Source organism: Phyllostomus hastatus, unplaced genomic scaffold, assembly GCF_019186645.2.
Source record: "Phyllostomus hastatus isolate PE091 unplaced genomic scaffold, TTU_PhHast_1.1 phas_contig_41, whole genome shotgun sequence".
Classification (NCBI taxonomy): Eukaryota; Metazoa; Chordata; class Mammalia; order Chiroptera; family Phyllostomidae; genus Phyllostomus; species Phyllostomus hastatus.
In genome coordinates this window covers 2,595,505-2,612,097 of record NW_025333876.1, presented here as the reverse complement: position 1 = coordinate 2,612,097, position 16,593 = coordinate 2,595,505, and the positions used below count along the sequence as shown (strand labels likewise).

At 42.3% G+C, this 16,593-nt stretch overlaps 1 protein-coding gene across 1 annotated transcript in view; it reads left to right on the top strand.

Moving 5' to 3' along the window:
• FLT3 (fms related receptor tyrosine kinase 3) overlaps window positions 1-16,593 on the top strand; it is a 60,510-nt gene that overhangs the window by 40,762 nt on the left and 3,155 nt on the right. Inside the window, exons 13-23 of the mRNA XM_045844837.1 lie at window positions 391-497; window positions 612-744; window positions 834-938; window positions 4,138-4,248; window positions 5,111-5,264; window positions 7,368-7,450; window positions 8,812-8,939; window positions 12,678-12,800; window positions 14,656-14,767; window positions 15,128-15,227; window positions 15,731-15,836. Coding sequence (XP_045700793.1) covers window positions 391-497; window positions 612-744; window positions 834-938; window positions 4,138-4,248; window positions 5,111-5,264; window positions 7,368-7,450; window positions 8,812-8,939; window positions 12,678-12,800; window positions 14,656-14,767; window positions 15,128-15,227; window positions 15,731-15,836 — 1,262 coding nt within the window. The remainder of the gene's footprint in view (window positions 1-390; window positions 498-611; window positions 745-833; window positions 939-4,137; window positions 4,249-5,110; window positions 5,265-7,367; window positions 7,451-8,811; window positions 8,940-12,677; window positions 12,801-14,655; window positions 14,768-15,127; window positions 15,228-15,730; window positions 15,837-16,593) is intronic.

Below are 16,593 nucleotides of genomic sequence, written 5' to 3'. Positions count from 1 at the left end.
TCCTAAGTTAATTCTGAAACCTAGCTGCCTACACTTATTCACAATCAAACCAACATCCTATAACTCATTCTCCATATTCATACAATATAATACCTTCAATATCTTTTTTATCTGACTTGTCTATCCTGTGGGTTGAAGTAGATATAATTCCTATAATCCCATGATTTTTAAGAATGGGTGCAGGATCATAAAAATTTCCTAGGGAGGAAACTTGTCCTTTATACTACCATGGCCTGATTTTCTGTGGGGAGTAGAACATTTGTAGAGAACTTCAGAGGTTGCAAGTCCTGATGACTCAAGCAGGATGTGTGAGATCGTGCTGTGCATTCCCTGTCAGATCAGTCAGGAATCCTGTCACTGCTCGGTGACACTTTTGTTTTGTTGTTGCAGGTCCCTTCCCTTTTCTCCAGGACAACATTTCATTCTATGCAACCATCGGGCTCTGTCTCCCCTTCATTGCTATTTTAACCGTGCTACTTTGTCACAAGTACAAAAAGGTAAACAAACAAACAAACAAACAAACCCTAAAACTAGAAGGTAACAATTTATCATGGTTTCCTCTCTCTGAAGAGCTGCCTGTTGCTAACTGACTTGTTATTTCATCTCCAAAGCAATTTAGGTATGAAAGCCAGCTGCAGATGGTGCAGGTGACTGGTTCTTTGGATAATGAGTACTTTTACATTGATTTCAGAGAATATGAGTATGATCTTGAATGGGAGTTTCCAAGAGAAAACTTAGAATTTGGTAAGAATGGAATGTTCCAGATGTTTCCCCAGCATGTCCTTTCTGTGGGAAAATCTCAAACCTGTGCTCACTCACCATTTATCTTACAGGGAAGGTACTAGGAGCAGGTGCTTTTGGAAAAGTGATGAATGCAACAGCTTATGGAATTAGTAAAACAGGAGTCTCCATCCAGGTTGCTGTCAAAATGCTGAAAGGTACAGTGGAATGATAGCCACAAAGATGGGCGGTGCAGGCTTCCTCCTCCCCTTCTCTTTTCCACCATTTTTGTGGGCACTGCTTGCCATTCTTCAAAGCTGAAAAGGAAGTGAGTTGGGGTTAGTGCCAACCAAATCATGAGTACAGCGTGCAAGTCATGAATCCAGAACTGCACCTCTTCTTCCTCTTCTCCTTGTTTAGTGATTGTTGTTGTTGTTGTTGTTGTTGTTGTTGGGTGGGGGAGGGAGTCAGTATTCGGGAATACTGTTACTATAGGAAGATGTTGTTGATGCCATTTTGACATAGACTCTGGGTAGAAGAACATATTGGAGCTCTCTGTATTGTTTCTCACCCCTTGCTCCATCCAATCCCATCTGGCTCCCACCTCCATCACCCTCCTCAGCTTTGCTCCCTTTGCAAGACCCCCCTTCCCCACCCTGCTGGCTTTGCTAAGGTGGTCAGTGACCTCCAGTGAACTGAAGTCTAATGGGCATTTTTCAGTTCTCATGTGACTTGAATTTTTAACATAAATTGGCAGGATTGACTTTTCTCCTCTTAAAAGCCTTTTTTTCTTTTGGTTTGCTTGTCACCATTTTTTTTTCTGGGTTTCCTCCTAACTCACTCGCTGCTTCACAGCCCTTGGCCAGCTTGCCTTCTGCCCAGCTCTTTGTGTGGAGTTCCAGGAGGCTTGCTGCTGCGTCCCCTGCCATCCTCACTCCACATGCTCACCATAGGCCATTTCAACCACACCCAGGACTTTACCTGGTCCACCAGTGGTTCTCATGATTGCACCTTCCTCCTAAGCCTCAGGATCATATGTCCAAATGCTTAGCTGTCTGAGAAGTCCCTTTAATTCAGCTCACTGAAACTGAACTCCTCCAACCCTGGCCCTCCATCAATACTCCCTCTTCAGTAATTGGTATGAATACCCATGACTTGCCATGGTCCACACAATTGGACAAACCAGAAACCTAGGACTCATCCTTTAAACCATCCCCATTCTAACACCACAGAAACTATTCCCATCAGATTTCTGCTTAGTGTCTTTTGAGTCCATCCTCTCTCTTATCTCTATTACTACCACACTAGTCCAAGGTTATCTCTTCTGAAAAGCTGCCATAGCCTTCCAATCAGCTACTCCATATGTATTCCTACTTCCTTTCAGATTCTCTGTACTGAAGTTCAAGTGATGGCTATGAAAATGCAAGACAGATCCTGTCATTTTCCTATCTAACATTTCCACTTGCTTTTAGTTACTCTTGAAACACACTACACAACCCTGCCTGATTTGTTGTCTGCTCAGCACCCCACCCTGCATTCTCAGACTTCTTTCAGTTCCTCCAGAGCACCATGCTCCCTCCTGTCCGGGAACCTGGCACAGTCTGACCCTCTCTCTCACCCTTCCCCTTCCACAGAGTTCTGTTCCACTCCTCCTTCAGATCTCAGCTTAAATATCACTTCCTGAGGGAAACTTACCTTCATACCAAAGACAAGATCAAATACCTTGCTAGATGCTGTCTTAGCTCTCTGTAGACTCTTTGCCCACAGAATTTATCACAATGTATAATTATATCTTTGTTTAATTACTCAATCAATGTCTTATTTGCCACAATAGTCTGTAAGCCTCAGGAGGGCAGGGTCTGTATCTGTTTGCTTTGGTCTCTTGTTCCTTAGTCTCTGCCTGTCCTGTTCTTTCCATATAAAGTGTTCTTCTCTCTACCTCCTCACTGTGCATTCACCTGGTTAATTTTTGACCACCTAGGTCTCAACATAGACATTTGGTGTCTCTTTCTCCACCTTTCTGAAGGCTAGGTTAGTGTCCCTCTGGTGTGACCCCACAGCCTATTGTAATTGTTTGTTCACGTGTCTCCCTTTTCCAGGAGACTCTAAGCTCCAGGAAGGCAGGGGATCTGTCTTGTCTATCATTTATTCCTCCAGTGCTTGACACATTGCTTCATATACAGTAGGCACTCAGCAAACACTTGTTCAATGAATGAATGAATGAATTTCAGGTAATGGTATATGAAAATGCTTTGAAAATGTTAAGCATGCCATAAAATGTATTATTTTGGTTATGAGGAATAAGACATGGACAATTGAAAGCCATGAGTCCCTACAAAACATGAAGCAGCAGAAGACATGAGGTGCTAGTGGGTCACAATGTACATGGTCCAAAGTGATGGATCTCACACCCAAGCCCAGATGTTGGAGATATGATCCCCCTGATGGCATCAGCACTCTGGAGAAAACCACAGTAAAGGCTGGGATGTCTTCCAGGAAAAAATAAAGAGACCTGGAAATAGCTAATTAAATCTTCATTGAATATAAAGAAAAGACTATGTTCATAAGAAATAATAAGTTAACAGAGGTGTGGGTGTCTGGTGCCTGGAACCTAGAACCTGGAACCTGGAACCTGGAACCTGGAACCTGGAGAGAGGGAACTCCGAAGACGCTGTTGTTGTCTCTAGGACTCCAGCACCCACCTGGACAAGGGTTCCCTGGCCAGCTGGCACATCAGCCTCAGTGATACAGGACCTTTGAGTTCCTCAGTGATTACCCCTCTGCTATGCTTCTAAGCATAAGTACAATTTGCCAAGCTATCTAGACTTTTTCTCCAGGGAGAGAATGCGTAGGCCAGTGGATACATTCTAGCCTACTCATCAGTTCTGTTTCTCACTATCAATTAATGAGTCTCTGGAGAACTTAGTTACTGAGAAGTGGTCCTTCTCAGCCCTTCACCATTGACCCCACTTACAGATTTAAGGTTGTAGACCTGAGGGCCAACAGGCTGGGGTCAGCCACCCCACTGACATTACTGCCTTGTTTCTCAATGAATCCAACAGATTCAAGAGCAAAAAAAATGTATGTTTTTTCCTTCGACATTTGTATTAATTTCTGTGGAGGAAAAGCTATTGTTTTTATTTCATTCTGTTTTGCTTTTTGAGGGTCAATATTAAGGATATTTATTTTGGTGGAGGGATACCCAAAAGAAAGGCACATTTTAGATTCAACGTTCATAGTAATAAAATCTTTGAAATCTTTCTTAAAGCAGGATATTATTCAATATTCATGTAGTAGTTTATATATTTTTAAAATGTTTCTGCAAATCTGCTCTGAACTGTGGAAAGTTTTAATTCATTAAATGACCTACAATTTCCATTTTACTTCAGTTTTACATTTATTCTTTTCCATTGATAGAAAAAGCAGACAGCTGCGAACAAGAAGCTCTCATGTCTGAGCTCAAAATGCTGACTCGGCTGGGGAGCCATGAGAACATTGTGAACCTGCTGGGGGCGTGTACACAGTCAGGTAATCAATTCCCACTGAAAACTCCTAGTCCAACATAGGTTAGCCTAAAGACAAAGGGGGCATTTGTTCTCATGTGTTTCTCTTCTCTCAGTCACGTTGTAGGTCCTCAGACCCAAGTGGAGTTAGACATGAGTGTGCTCTAAGCAGATGACTCAGTGTAGACGTAGGGGATGCCTCTCTTTATTGGGATGTGCCTCATGATTCTAACCTACGTAAAAACAGTCACCACGTTGCAAGTATACAGTTTGTAGGTTTTCCCTCTACATTCTTCCCAGCTGTGAAGGGCTACTGGGCTCAGCTGCCGCCCTCATGGGCTGCTTCAAAGAAGCACAACCCAGGTGGGATGTCAAACTTTATTTTCTCAGAATCCATTGGAACACACACCCTGATTCTTTCACTTCTGCCTAGAAATAACCCAAACCAGGGTCATTCTTTCTGGGACAGGTGGCCTGAGACTGGGACTAGAAGAGCAGAAGAGAAAATGGATCTCTGAGGAGATTAGGCCAATCACAGATTTCTCCCTCCTCAGGCCAAATCAGCATCTATTTACCAAGTGCTCATCATGCAACTGGCTTATGATTTCCAGTTGCAAACTGAAGAATCTAGGTGGACAGTGATTATCAGTGAGGCCACATGTACAAAGGCTAAAGTGGAAGGCAAGAACAAACTATTGTACTTTCCAAAGGAGTTTGAATGAAAGGCTGACACTGAATTTAAAGTGTAAGAGGCAGGCTCAGAAAAAGTTGTACTCTCCCAAAGTCAGGAGAGAAGTGAGTCCTCATAGAGATGTTCCCTGCTGCACAGATGTCTGAAAAATTACTTGGTATTCCTTTACTTACCATTAAAATTGTCACTATTTCAGGGCCAATTTATTTGATTTTTGAATATTGTTGCTATGGCGATCTTCTCAACTATCTAAGAAGTAAAAGAGAAAAATTTCACAGGACATGGACGGAAATTTTCAAGGAACACAATTTCAGTTTTTACCCCACTTTCCAGTCACATCCAAATTCTAGGTAAGAGAACAGGCCAAGGTTTCATGAGGATGCGTCTAGGACACACGCAAAGTGCGACAGTTAAACATCCCACAGACTCTGGCCAGCTGCTAAAAGCCATACTCTAGCATTGTGGAGTAGGGGGGTTCTAAGACCTAGAAAAGTCACTTATCATTCCTAGAGTTTCCCTGTTGACTTGGAACAATGAGACCTTTCTTGCATGACAGGCACTGGATCTGAGTCAATCTCTGCCCACCTGTGCCTAAATGACATTCTACGCACATATTTAGTTCTTACCACCTGATTAACACACAGGTATTAGTAAAAGAATGAACACTTTTTCCAAAGTCCTGAAAATGTTCATAGAGGTCCTGGGAATATTGCACAAAAGAGCTCTAAACCTATAAATTGGATGTATTTATTTATTTATTTGTTTATATTTTTATAAGTGAGATTTTTAAAAAAGATTTCATGTATTCTTTAGAGAGAGGAAAAGGGACGGAAAAAGAGAGGGAGAGAACCATGGATGTGTGTGAGAGATACATTGATAAGATGCCTCTTGCAAACCCCCAAATGGGGACCTGGGCCACAACCCAGGCATCTGCCCTGACTGGGAATTGAACCGGTGACCTTTAGGTTTGCAGGCCAGTGCTCAATCCACTGAGCCACATTGGCCAGTATAAATTGGACTTAAAAAATAGGGTAGTTCCATTGATGTAATGTGATGGGGACAGAATAAAGTTGTGGTAATGTTGGTCTCTGCTCTGCATTGTATACTCCCCCATCTGTGGGCATCCTGAGGGACTCTTGGCCCTGGCAGACTGCTTGTTCTAGTGCGTGTGGATGAGGACTGGAGAAGTTTGGTGGGATGCTCGTCCTTATCCTTAGGAATTCCTTACTAATTATTGAATACTTGAACATTGTAGCTCTATAACACCTTTCTCTGAGTAAATTTATAGGCTCTGATAGAATCATTCCTCAATCCATGGTGCTTTCCTGTTCCCCTGGATATGGGAATGCTCTCCCTTATCCTAAAGACAAATTTATCAGAGTCATTCTATCTTTACTGGGGGAATTTTGGAGAGCGCATTTGAGATCCAGCTTTGTTTTCTTAGCATACGTTTCAGTGTAGGCCTTTAGCCTTCTAAGGCCTGAGACAGACCCAGCATCTAGAGCCGTGAGGCCCCACTGAGATCCTCTTGTATGCCTTGGTGCAGCTCCCTTCACCGATTTACATGGTTCACACTAGTTCATTTCTCAGTTCACATCCTAACTGAGGCAGTTCTACTGTCACGTGTGTATTGGAACAGAGAGGCTTTCCTGATGCGTCAGGTGTGCGTGACTGGCCGTCCTTGGTTAGTAATAGCCCAGGCTGGTGAACTCAGCGTCTTTGATTCAGTCAGTCACTGGGCTATGAAATACACCGAAGCAGTTTCTTTTGGAGTATCTGTGGCCTAAAAGCTTTAAGCCATTTTCCAAAGATATGGCAACTGTAAATTGGGGTAAATTTATATTCTGGAATAAATTGAATCATTGTGTGTATATAATGCACACAAAGTTCCTCAGTGAAGAGTTCTGTATCATGTACCGTAAAAGAATTGGCATTATTACTATTTATTAATTTCACAAGAAGAGGAAATGAGCTTTGCAAAGGTCATCTTGAGAAGAGGAGGATGGGAGAATATGTAAGGGTCCCCGTAAGAGCTTTGTATTACTTGAGCTGCTAACGGAGTTTAGAAACAGAGGACCGAGGTGCAGTTGCAAATCTTTACTAGTTTCATGATTTCAACAAATCATATCCATCTCCCTAAGCCCAAGTTTTCTTTTACAAAATATGACTTTGACACCCACGTGTAGTAAGATCTTCTTGTGGTAAGAATTAAGCAAAGTCATCTTTGAAGTGTTGGGCTCTGTACAGAGACCAGGCTCACTCCTTGCCTAGTTAGATGGGCTCAATTACACAGGTGTTTTTAACTCCACAAAAAATGGACAAGTTGGTGCTGTGCTTTTAATTTAAAAGTCCATTTATGATTGCAAGTCATTTCTTTCATAAATTGTATTTTTAAAAATAAAATGTCTACTGAGAAGAAGTACATAAATAATGAAATAATATTTTTCTAATAGTATGCTTGGTTCACAAGAAGTTCAAACACACCAAGACTCAGATCGCACCTCAGGGTTGAATGGGAGTTCATCTCAACCCAAAGGTAATATTTTATCCTAATTAGTAGCACTTAAAAGTAGAAATGAACACAAGAATTCTGTGTTAGCTGTCTTTTATTTTAATGTGTAAATGCAAAAGCTTGTTTTACTTTGCTACAGTTATCTATAGGCTTGATGAATGCACACTTGCTTTAAAAGTAGTTAAGAATCTAAAAGATAGCTTTGTTAGATAGAATGGAAGGGCCGAGGAAGTGCTTCCCAGATAAGGTAAAGTTCAAGGAGTTCATCATCACCAAGCCCTTATTCTATGGAATGTTAAAGGGACTTATCTAGGAAAAAGAAGATCAAAAACATGTACAGTAAAATGACAACAAACTCACAATTATTAACAACCACACCTAAAACAAAAACAAAAACAAACTAAGCAAACAACTAGAACATGAACAGAATCACAGAAATGGAGGTCACATGGAGGGTTATCAGTGGGGTGGAGGAGTGGGGAGAATGGGAGGGGAGAAGTACAGGGAAGAAGCATAATTGGTAGGTATGAGATAGAGAGGGGGAGGTTACAATGGTACAGGAAATAGAGAAGCCAAAGAACTTACGTGTACAACCCATGGACATGAACTAAGTCGGGGACGGAGATTGGAAGGTAGTGGGGTGGAGGGTGGAGGGGCATAAAGGGGAGAAAAATTGGGACAACTGTTATAGCATGATCAATAAAATATACTTTTAAAAAAGCAGTTAAAATCAATAGTTTATGTATTGTGAATCTTATGTCAATGTTTAGCTAATAAACACAGAGGGCTATTTTATTTGGTCACATTATTCTTTTAAAAGTCATAAATTAATTAGAGCCATGCTATTACCTGAGAAGTAGAAAAGGTACTGAGTTCTGGAGTCAGGTGTTGGGGTAACCTATGGTTCCTTCATATTCTGGCTAAGTGACTTTGGATGAATTATTTAACGATCCAAGCCATAATTTTCTAATTTGTAAAATGGGCCTAATGATACTTCTCTCATCAGACTATTAGAAGGTTATATGGAAGAACATTAAGTGTACAATGTGTTTGATTGATGTGAATTACTTTCCCAATGTAACAAAACTACCTAGTGCAAAAGAAGAACATCTGAGACTCCTTGGCTGATCCAGAGGCCATCTGTCACCAGCCCAGCTAGAGAATTAGTAATTTATCCCTCTCACCAAAAAAAATCTTTAGGGTACTCTTCAGAGGCTGTATAGCTCTCAGCGTAAATAGCCCTTGTGTTTCCAGGAACACGGTGTGAGGCCTGCACTCATATATCTTGGCACCTCACCTAACTGTGGCTTTAATAACCTCATGGAGATTTGATAAAGCAACTTCTTAGAGTCTTGACAAAAATGAGGACCAGTTCTATTTTACAGATGAAATTGAATATGAAAACCAAAAAAGGCTGGAGGAAGAAGAAGATTTGAATGTGCTTACATTTGAAGATCTTCTTTGCTTCGCTTATCAAGTTGCCAAAGGAATGGAATTTCTGGAATTTAAGTCGGTATGTTCCTTAAAGAAGAAACTAACAACAACAACAAAAGATAATTCTGAAAAAGAGAGTGTTTTTCTTTCCTGTTTATTTGAACTTATGTTCCTTAGTCTGTCTTTCCCAGTCTCTTCCACTGTTGGAGTCACCTAGAATGTTGCCTGGCTCTTGGCTAATTATAATATAAATGCTCAGGGGCCCTTCTTAGATACTGGTTATTAGAGCCCTCCCCAGCTATCCTGACAGGGCCACACAGGAAGTCCTCAGGAATCCCTCCTCGCAGCAGCGAGGTACAGCAGTGTCGGCCCTCCCTCAGGCATTTCAGGTTGCTAGGCTGTGCCTCACACAGGGGCGTTCAACCGGAGGAATGAGAGGAGGCTCAAATGCAGATTTCTCTGCTGGCCAAGCCAGCCACCATGGGTGCCTTTGTCTACTCCGCAGTGTCCCAGAGGCGTGCCTACTGCCTCCCCACTGCTCTTACTAGATCCTTCAGGGCTGTGATGACAAGGTCCAGGAGCCTGCCACCCACCGCGGCTCTATCTCACCTTTGTGTTGTTTCTGTAACTGCTTTTCAGCCCCGCTGTTCTCTGACATTTCAAGTGTCTCCTGCCTACAAGCAGATTCAGACCATTCCCCCAGCTACTTTCTGTTCTCGTTTGCTTACCTTCCATTGCCCTCTCTGTATTTCCCAAACTTTTTCCTCCTCTTTTTTTTTTTTGGGGGGGGGGTGTCTTTTATTCTCTTCCTCCCTCTCTTCTCCACTTCCCCCATTTGCTTCCCCTCCCCTCCTTCTCTCTGAATTTGGAGAAAATAATTTCAACAGTATTTTTCTCCTTTAAAAAATTAGTCTCTAATATAATGTTACATGTCAGTTATATCTCAATTTTTTAAAAAATTAACAAGAAATAAATCAATAGCTTTGAAGACTAGAAGCAACTAAACTTCTAAGACATCTTGAGATAAACAACAAAAACATCTTTAAATAAAAGAAACCTGTGAAATTTCACCAAAGGACAAAAAATAAGGCCCAAATAAATGAGTTCTACTATGTTCATAGGAGAGAATTAACGTTTAAAGGTCATTTTTCTCCAAATTAATCTGTATACAGAAGTGGGCAAGAGTAGGCTTACAGTTTTTCATATGGAAAAAGACATGCAGGTTATGATTATTACAATGGCTTTATTAACTCTGTGTTTTGCATATCACAACTGTAAGCCTACTTTTGCCTACCCTAAATTGGGCACAACCCCAGTTAGGAGTGCATGGATTTCCCCCACCTCTCCCTTAGGGATATTAAAAGTGCTTGTTACCTTCTTTTCCAAATTTAGGCATCCTTACTTAAAATGGTTTAAAAAAATTACTGTCTCATAGTTTTTCCCACCCCTCATCGTTGAGGCACAATTCTTCTCTCCATCTTCTTCCCTGTGGCTGGATTTCTCTTGTCCAAGTTTCTTTATCCGTATCGTCACCTGCACGACTACCATATGTCTACAATAGTACTTTCACAGGGACCTTTGTAGATGTTGGAGAGTTATCCACCTGGTTCGTCTGGCCTGGTTGGCTGCCTATTACATTAAGTAAATATTCAAACTTCTCACAATTGGGGGTCAGGGAGCATTGTTATTTCTTCCTTTGGGCTTGTAATAAGAATTTTTGAAGAATGTCCATCTCTCTCCCATTGTTTTCCATGTAGCCTTCCTCCTAAGTCATGATGGCACTGGCTCCTGCTTTTCTCCCTCTTTGGTTGTTCCTCAGGTCCATCTGTAAGCTCTGTGACTCCCTCAGACAAGGGTCCCCACCCCCAGGCCATGGACCGGTACCGGTACCGGTCTGTGGCTTCTTAGGAACTGAGCCACAGAGCAGGAGGTGAGTGGTGGGCTAGTGAGTGAAACTTCATCTGTATTTACAGCCGCTCCCCATCATTTGCATTACTGTCTGAGCTCTGCCTCAGACAGATCAGTAGGGGCATTAGGCTCTCAAAGGAGCATGAACCTTCCTGTGAACTGTGCATGTGAGGGATCTAGACTGTGTGCTCCCTATGAATGACTTAAATCAGTGATTAAACTGTAGCATGATAAATATTGTGTTCCAGCAAGATCTGGGAACCCAGTGGAGGGACACACACAGACCTGGGGAGAGGCAGTGCAGAAAAATCTTTCCAAAAGAAAGCCAGCAGGGAACATGGGATGGGGTCAGGAATATGGAATCAGTATGGACAGAAAGAAGTTTGTTGAGAAAGGTCAACATGGGTTTTTTTTTTTTAAGATTTTAATTTATTTATATTTAGAGACTAGGGTAAAGGAGAGAGAAAGAGAGGGAAAGAAACATCAATGTGTGGTTGCTTCTCACATGGCCTCCACTGAGGACCTGGCCTACAACCCAGGCATGTGCCCTGACTGGGAATTGAACCAGCAACCCACTGGTTTGCAGCCTGTGCTCAATCCACTGAGCTGAGCTCTGCCTCCCATCAGAACTCACCAGGGCGAGTTCAACATGTTGAATGTGAGATTAAAAGTAGAGCTCAGTCCAGTAGACACTTGGCTATGCCTATCTAAAGCTCAAGGGAACTGCTGGATTGGAACTGGAGATCTGGGTGATGGTAGTTGCATCCCTGGGTTTGGATGAAGTGGTTTAGGAAAAGATGTGGAACCACTAGAGCAGTAGGAGGAGTGAGCTGTGTAACCCACAGAAGGAGGGCTGGCCTCCTTCAGGTCAAATCAAATCTTGCCTGGATTGATGCTATGCAGGTCATTGCAGGGCTTGGCCAGAGCAGCCTGGGCAGCCAGTTAGGAGGCGGGCTGCAGGGCCTGGTGGGGAAGTGGGTGAAATGTAAATGGAACATGCAGGCTGACAACACTCCCAGAAAACCAGATACGGAGAAAGGAGAGCTACAGGAACTTGAGTCTTTATGGTTTTTGCTTTTATTTTTTAAGTATTGAAGATAGACCTTTGGACCTTTGCTACTAGTGCCCTTGTTCTTTTAAAAATCTTTCCTTTTAGAACTAACGTTCTTTTTTTTAATATTTTTATTTATTTATTTTTAGAGAGAGCTGAAGGCAGGAAGGAAAAGGGAGAGAAACATCGATGTGTGAAAGAAATATCAATCCAGGCATGTGCCCTGACTAGGAATTGAACCAGAGTCCTTTCAGTTCACAGGCCAGCGCTCTATCGACTGAGTCACACCAGCCAGGGCTAGAGTTAATTTTCTTAACAGACCACCAGGATTAATGCCACACCATGTTTCAATTTAGGGGTTCCTTCTAATTCCAGTTTAGTCAACCATCCCAAATTTATTTTTAGAAATACCCTTCTGAATATTTCTTTTGAGGTTACTCCATTTTATTGCCAAAGCTATTTTCCAGTCAGAAAGGAGATTATTTTCCCCACCCTCTCAATAAGAGTGCTGGAAGGCAGCCTCTGCAAGTCCCTTTGGGAGTCGCCAGAGGGCCCTGTCTCATTTATAGCAAGACGTGACATTGGCTAAGTCTGATCTCCTTCCTGAGAACCTGTCCCCTTTAGCCTCTGGGAATGTCCCACACACAGCACAATGTCTGCATAGCTGGAGAAGGGAGCTCTGGATTCACTGACAGACTTGGTGACATTTCATGATGACTGCTCATGCCCCAGCAGAGATAAGGCACCGCATGAACCGTACATTTGTCATCTGTAACTCCATCTGTAAGCCAGGAGAAAGACTGAATGCTCTGAGCCTCTACACCACAGCAAATAACACTCCAATGCCATTCCTTACAGTGCATCCACAGAGACCTGGCGGCCAGGAATGTGCTGGTAACCCGCGGCAAAGTGGTGAAGATATGTGACTTTGGACTGGCTCGAGATATTATGAGTGATTCCAACTATGTCATCAGGGGCAACGTGAGACTGCCGTTTCTTCCCATTCTTCTGTTGTTTTGTATTTTGTCTTGCAGGGTGAACATCTACACTCACTGCAGGGTGTTGATTAACATCCAAATGAGTCCTCACAGCAGTTTGCCTTCTTATGCTTAACAGGTTTTCCCATAGCTTCAGGGAATATTCCATTTGTGATAAAAGTTGAGCAAAACAGCAACACGTCCACCCTTGGGCTAGTCAGAATAGATTAGGGCCCTTTGAATGCCAACCATACTTAACAACATCATTGCTTGCATTTATCTCAGTTCCCTTAACTAAAAAGTGACAATTAAGTTATGTTTCTAATGATGGAAATAGCTAATAGTTACAATAGAGCACTTAAAAATACAACATGTAAATTAAATATTAATATACATTTCTAAATGTATATTAATGCGCAATATTTAAATTAAATATTAGTCAGTGAATATTCATCATCCTACTACTGTCACACAGGGAAACCTAGAACATGACTAAACCTACTTGTTTTAAAAGATGAGGACAGGTGTGTTATTACAGGAGAGCTGTGAGAAATACTAGATGACAACATCGGGTAGCTAGTCGAAAGAGTATGGTTGTTAAAAATTACAAACCTGGATTCAAGCCCTTATTTTTCTTTTTGGCTCTTCATATTTGGGAATTCTAGCTGCTTTATTGTCCCTACTTGTGAAATGATAATAACAACAAATGCTGATATCATGCTCACTGTGTGTTAGGGACTGTCTAAGTGCTTTGCGCATATTAACTCAGGTAGTCCTGTAGTACCCATTTGTGTGTGAGGAAACCGAGGCACAGACATGTAACCTGTCGGTGATCACACAGCCTATGGTTAGAACATGAAAGGTCTGAGCCTGTGTGGCCACAGTCCTATGACATACAGTATTTCACATGAGGATTATACACTGACCTCAGCATTGTGTGGGGATGAACTAATAAAACGCACATGAGAGCTCCTGTCCAGGGTAAACATCCACTAAATGTCAAAAGCCAAACTCAGCTGTATTCCCACTAGACTCACATAATCATCTCAGCTGATTTTGTGCCTCGCCGTAGCTGAAGTCACAGATATGATGAATGCTCATCTGTGGCTGTGCAGTTTCTGCCCTACCAGCTGGCAGTCTCTTGTGTAGGAAGCTGAATCCCATTTGCAACCACAATTAATTCCTTCAGTTGATCAAATTGATTCTATCAGCTTGTCAGTTTGTGGAGGATTTAAGATAGGGTTTCTCTCTTGAGTTTTGATTTTACTTGGCAGAATAAGTGTGCACTGTGAAGGGCTCCTCCACCCACGGAAAAGAAGCTACTACACAGTGCTCTTCATCCCTGTCTCGATTCCAATCTGAGGCCGGATTCATTCAAAAGCCCGTTTCATGCTACTGGAAACTGTTAAAGCCACAGAAGCCAGCCTGCTATCATTTCCGAAAGTGAGGACGTGTGCTCCCTTCACCACGTTGTAGTGGAGAGCATTTTCACTCTAGTTCTTCCAAGGAATGCTTTAACAAAATAGTGCCCTGATTCGCTAGTATATCCACTCACCTCTGGGCAACGGACTGGCTACTCCTTCGTGGAGAGTTTCTACTGTCAAACTTCCCAAATGCAAGCACAAGTTTTTCTTCAAATAAGTTTTAAAGAAAGATGGGTGTGGTTTTTTTTTTTACAGCTACTGCATTAAAATGTTAATTTTAAGTGAAACACTTCCGCGTGAGGAATAGCTTTTCTCAAGTAAGCATTAAGAGTGTCCTTAGGAAGATAAAATTTATTTTCTAGTTCACAATAGATAAGAAGTAATGACTGTCCCCGTGGAAACCTCACCACTGATCTCCTCTTGGATCTTTCACAGGCCCGCCTGCCTGTGAAGTGGATGGCCCCTGAAAGCTTGTTCGAAGGGATCTACACAATTAAGAGTGATGTCTGGTCGTACGGAATATTACTCTGGGAGATATTCTCACTCGGTAAGTTTGACAGTTTGCTGCCCTGTCTGGGCCCAGGCCTTCAGGACAGGCTGTCCCTCTCCGCCCCTCCCCAGCTCCCAAGTCAGAGTGGGTGAAATGCCACCTGTAATGCACCCAGAGCCCCCGAGCCTTCCTTCTGTTGCAACAGGTGCCACTTGGTGTTTTACTTGCCAGTGTCAATAGTTCTGTCTTCAGCCTGTACCCAACTTGAGAGCAGGAACCATGGCTTTGCCTTATATAGCAGCCTAGCATAGTTCACTGTCTGGCCCACGGGCACTCACCACACATGCTTGTTAATTGAGTGAATGAATAAAGAAATGAAGAATGGTAAATGCTTGCATTCCCCAATGTTTTCCTCAGGTGTCAATCCTTACCCTGGCATTCAAGTTGATGCTAACTTTTATAAACTCATTCAGAGTGGATTTAAAATGGACCAGCCATTTTATGCTACAGAAGAAATGTAAGTTCACACAGGCTGTAAAGTGGCTGAAATCAGAAATGTGCGGTCTGTCTAGTTCCCAATGCATGACAAAAAAAGTAAAACTTCTTACTGCAAAGCTTATATGATTCCTCTTAGAAAAAGAAAACTCTTCCTTTGTGTTTGGTGGAGGGGGTGGGGGGCAGAGGGGGTGGGGGGCAGTTCTGAACAAAACTGAACCTTTCCTGCCCTGAGGTACTCTCACTTCTGGGTTTCAGTTCCTCTGCTTGAGGGATCCATGAGGGTGATAAGACTCCATTTCCTGACTTCTGTTCATGCTATATTTTTTTAAATGCATTTCTGTTTATTGTTGCATTTGTCCTTTCTGGTGTGAGTTCAAAATCTAGTCGAGTACTTGCTACAAAACAAGCGTGCCGTAAACAAGCAGCTCCCTGGCAATCAGTGGTATTTCATTATGTGAAAAATGCTTCCTATTTCTTTGTTTAGATTTCCTCATCTTGCTGCCTGCTCTGTTACTCTTACAGATACTTTATAATGCAATCCTGCTGGGCTTTTGACTCAAGGAAAAGGCCATCCTTCCCTAACCTGACCTCGTGTTTGGGATGTCAGCTGGCAGATGCAGAGGAAGCGGTATGTGGCAGCACTTTCTCCCTTGTGATGAGAAGGAAAGCAGTGAGAACACTCTTTGCTGGTTTCCTAAGAACCAAAGGCACCAAGTTGTCTTCCTCACCCCAACTTGTCCTGGTCACTCTGTAAAAGTTATGTGGGCTGATATCAGGGCTGATACGCCTGAAACTAATATAATATTATACATCAAGCGTAATTGAACACTTTTACGGAAAAATTAAACTTAATTTTAAAAAAGAGAAAGGTAGTTTAGGTAAGACATATTTATTGATAAATGATTAGGGGGGAGGGAGGCTTTTCCTGGAAATATCAGCCAATGGACTAAGAAATTAAATGCTTTTAAGCGTCAGGTGCAGAAGACTAGACAAATAACTAAAACGTAATCCCTGGCCTACCGTTCCTAATTCAATGTGAAGCTTTGTACAGTGCAATCATGCAATATAGTAGAGTGGGGAGAACACGGACCCAGAGCTGTGAGAGCCAGATACCAGCTCTACCATTCTGCCCACTAATAGCTGTGTGCTTTATGGCAAATCACTTTATTTCTCTGGGCCTTAGTTTTCTTACCTATAGAATGGGTTAAGCTAGATGATCCCTGAATTGCAGGAACATGGACTTACTTTGAGGACTCTTCTTCTTATCAGTACCACCTGGTGCAGCAAAAGGAGCCGTTGCCTAGGTGAAGTGAGCAAAAGATAGTGTCTTGAATTCTGTATACCTAGGTTCAAATCTTGGCTCCATCATTTGCTTCTAATAAGAC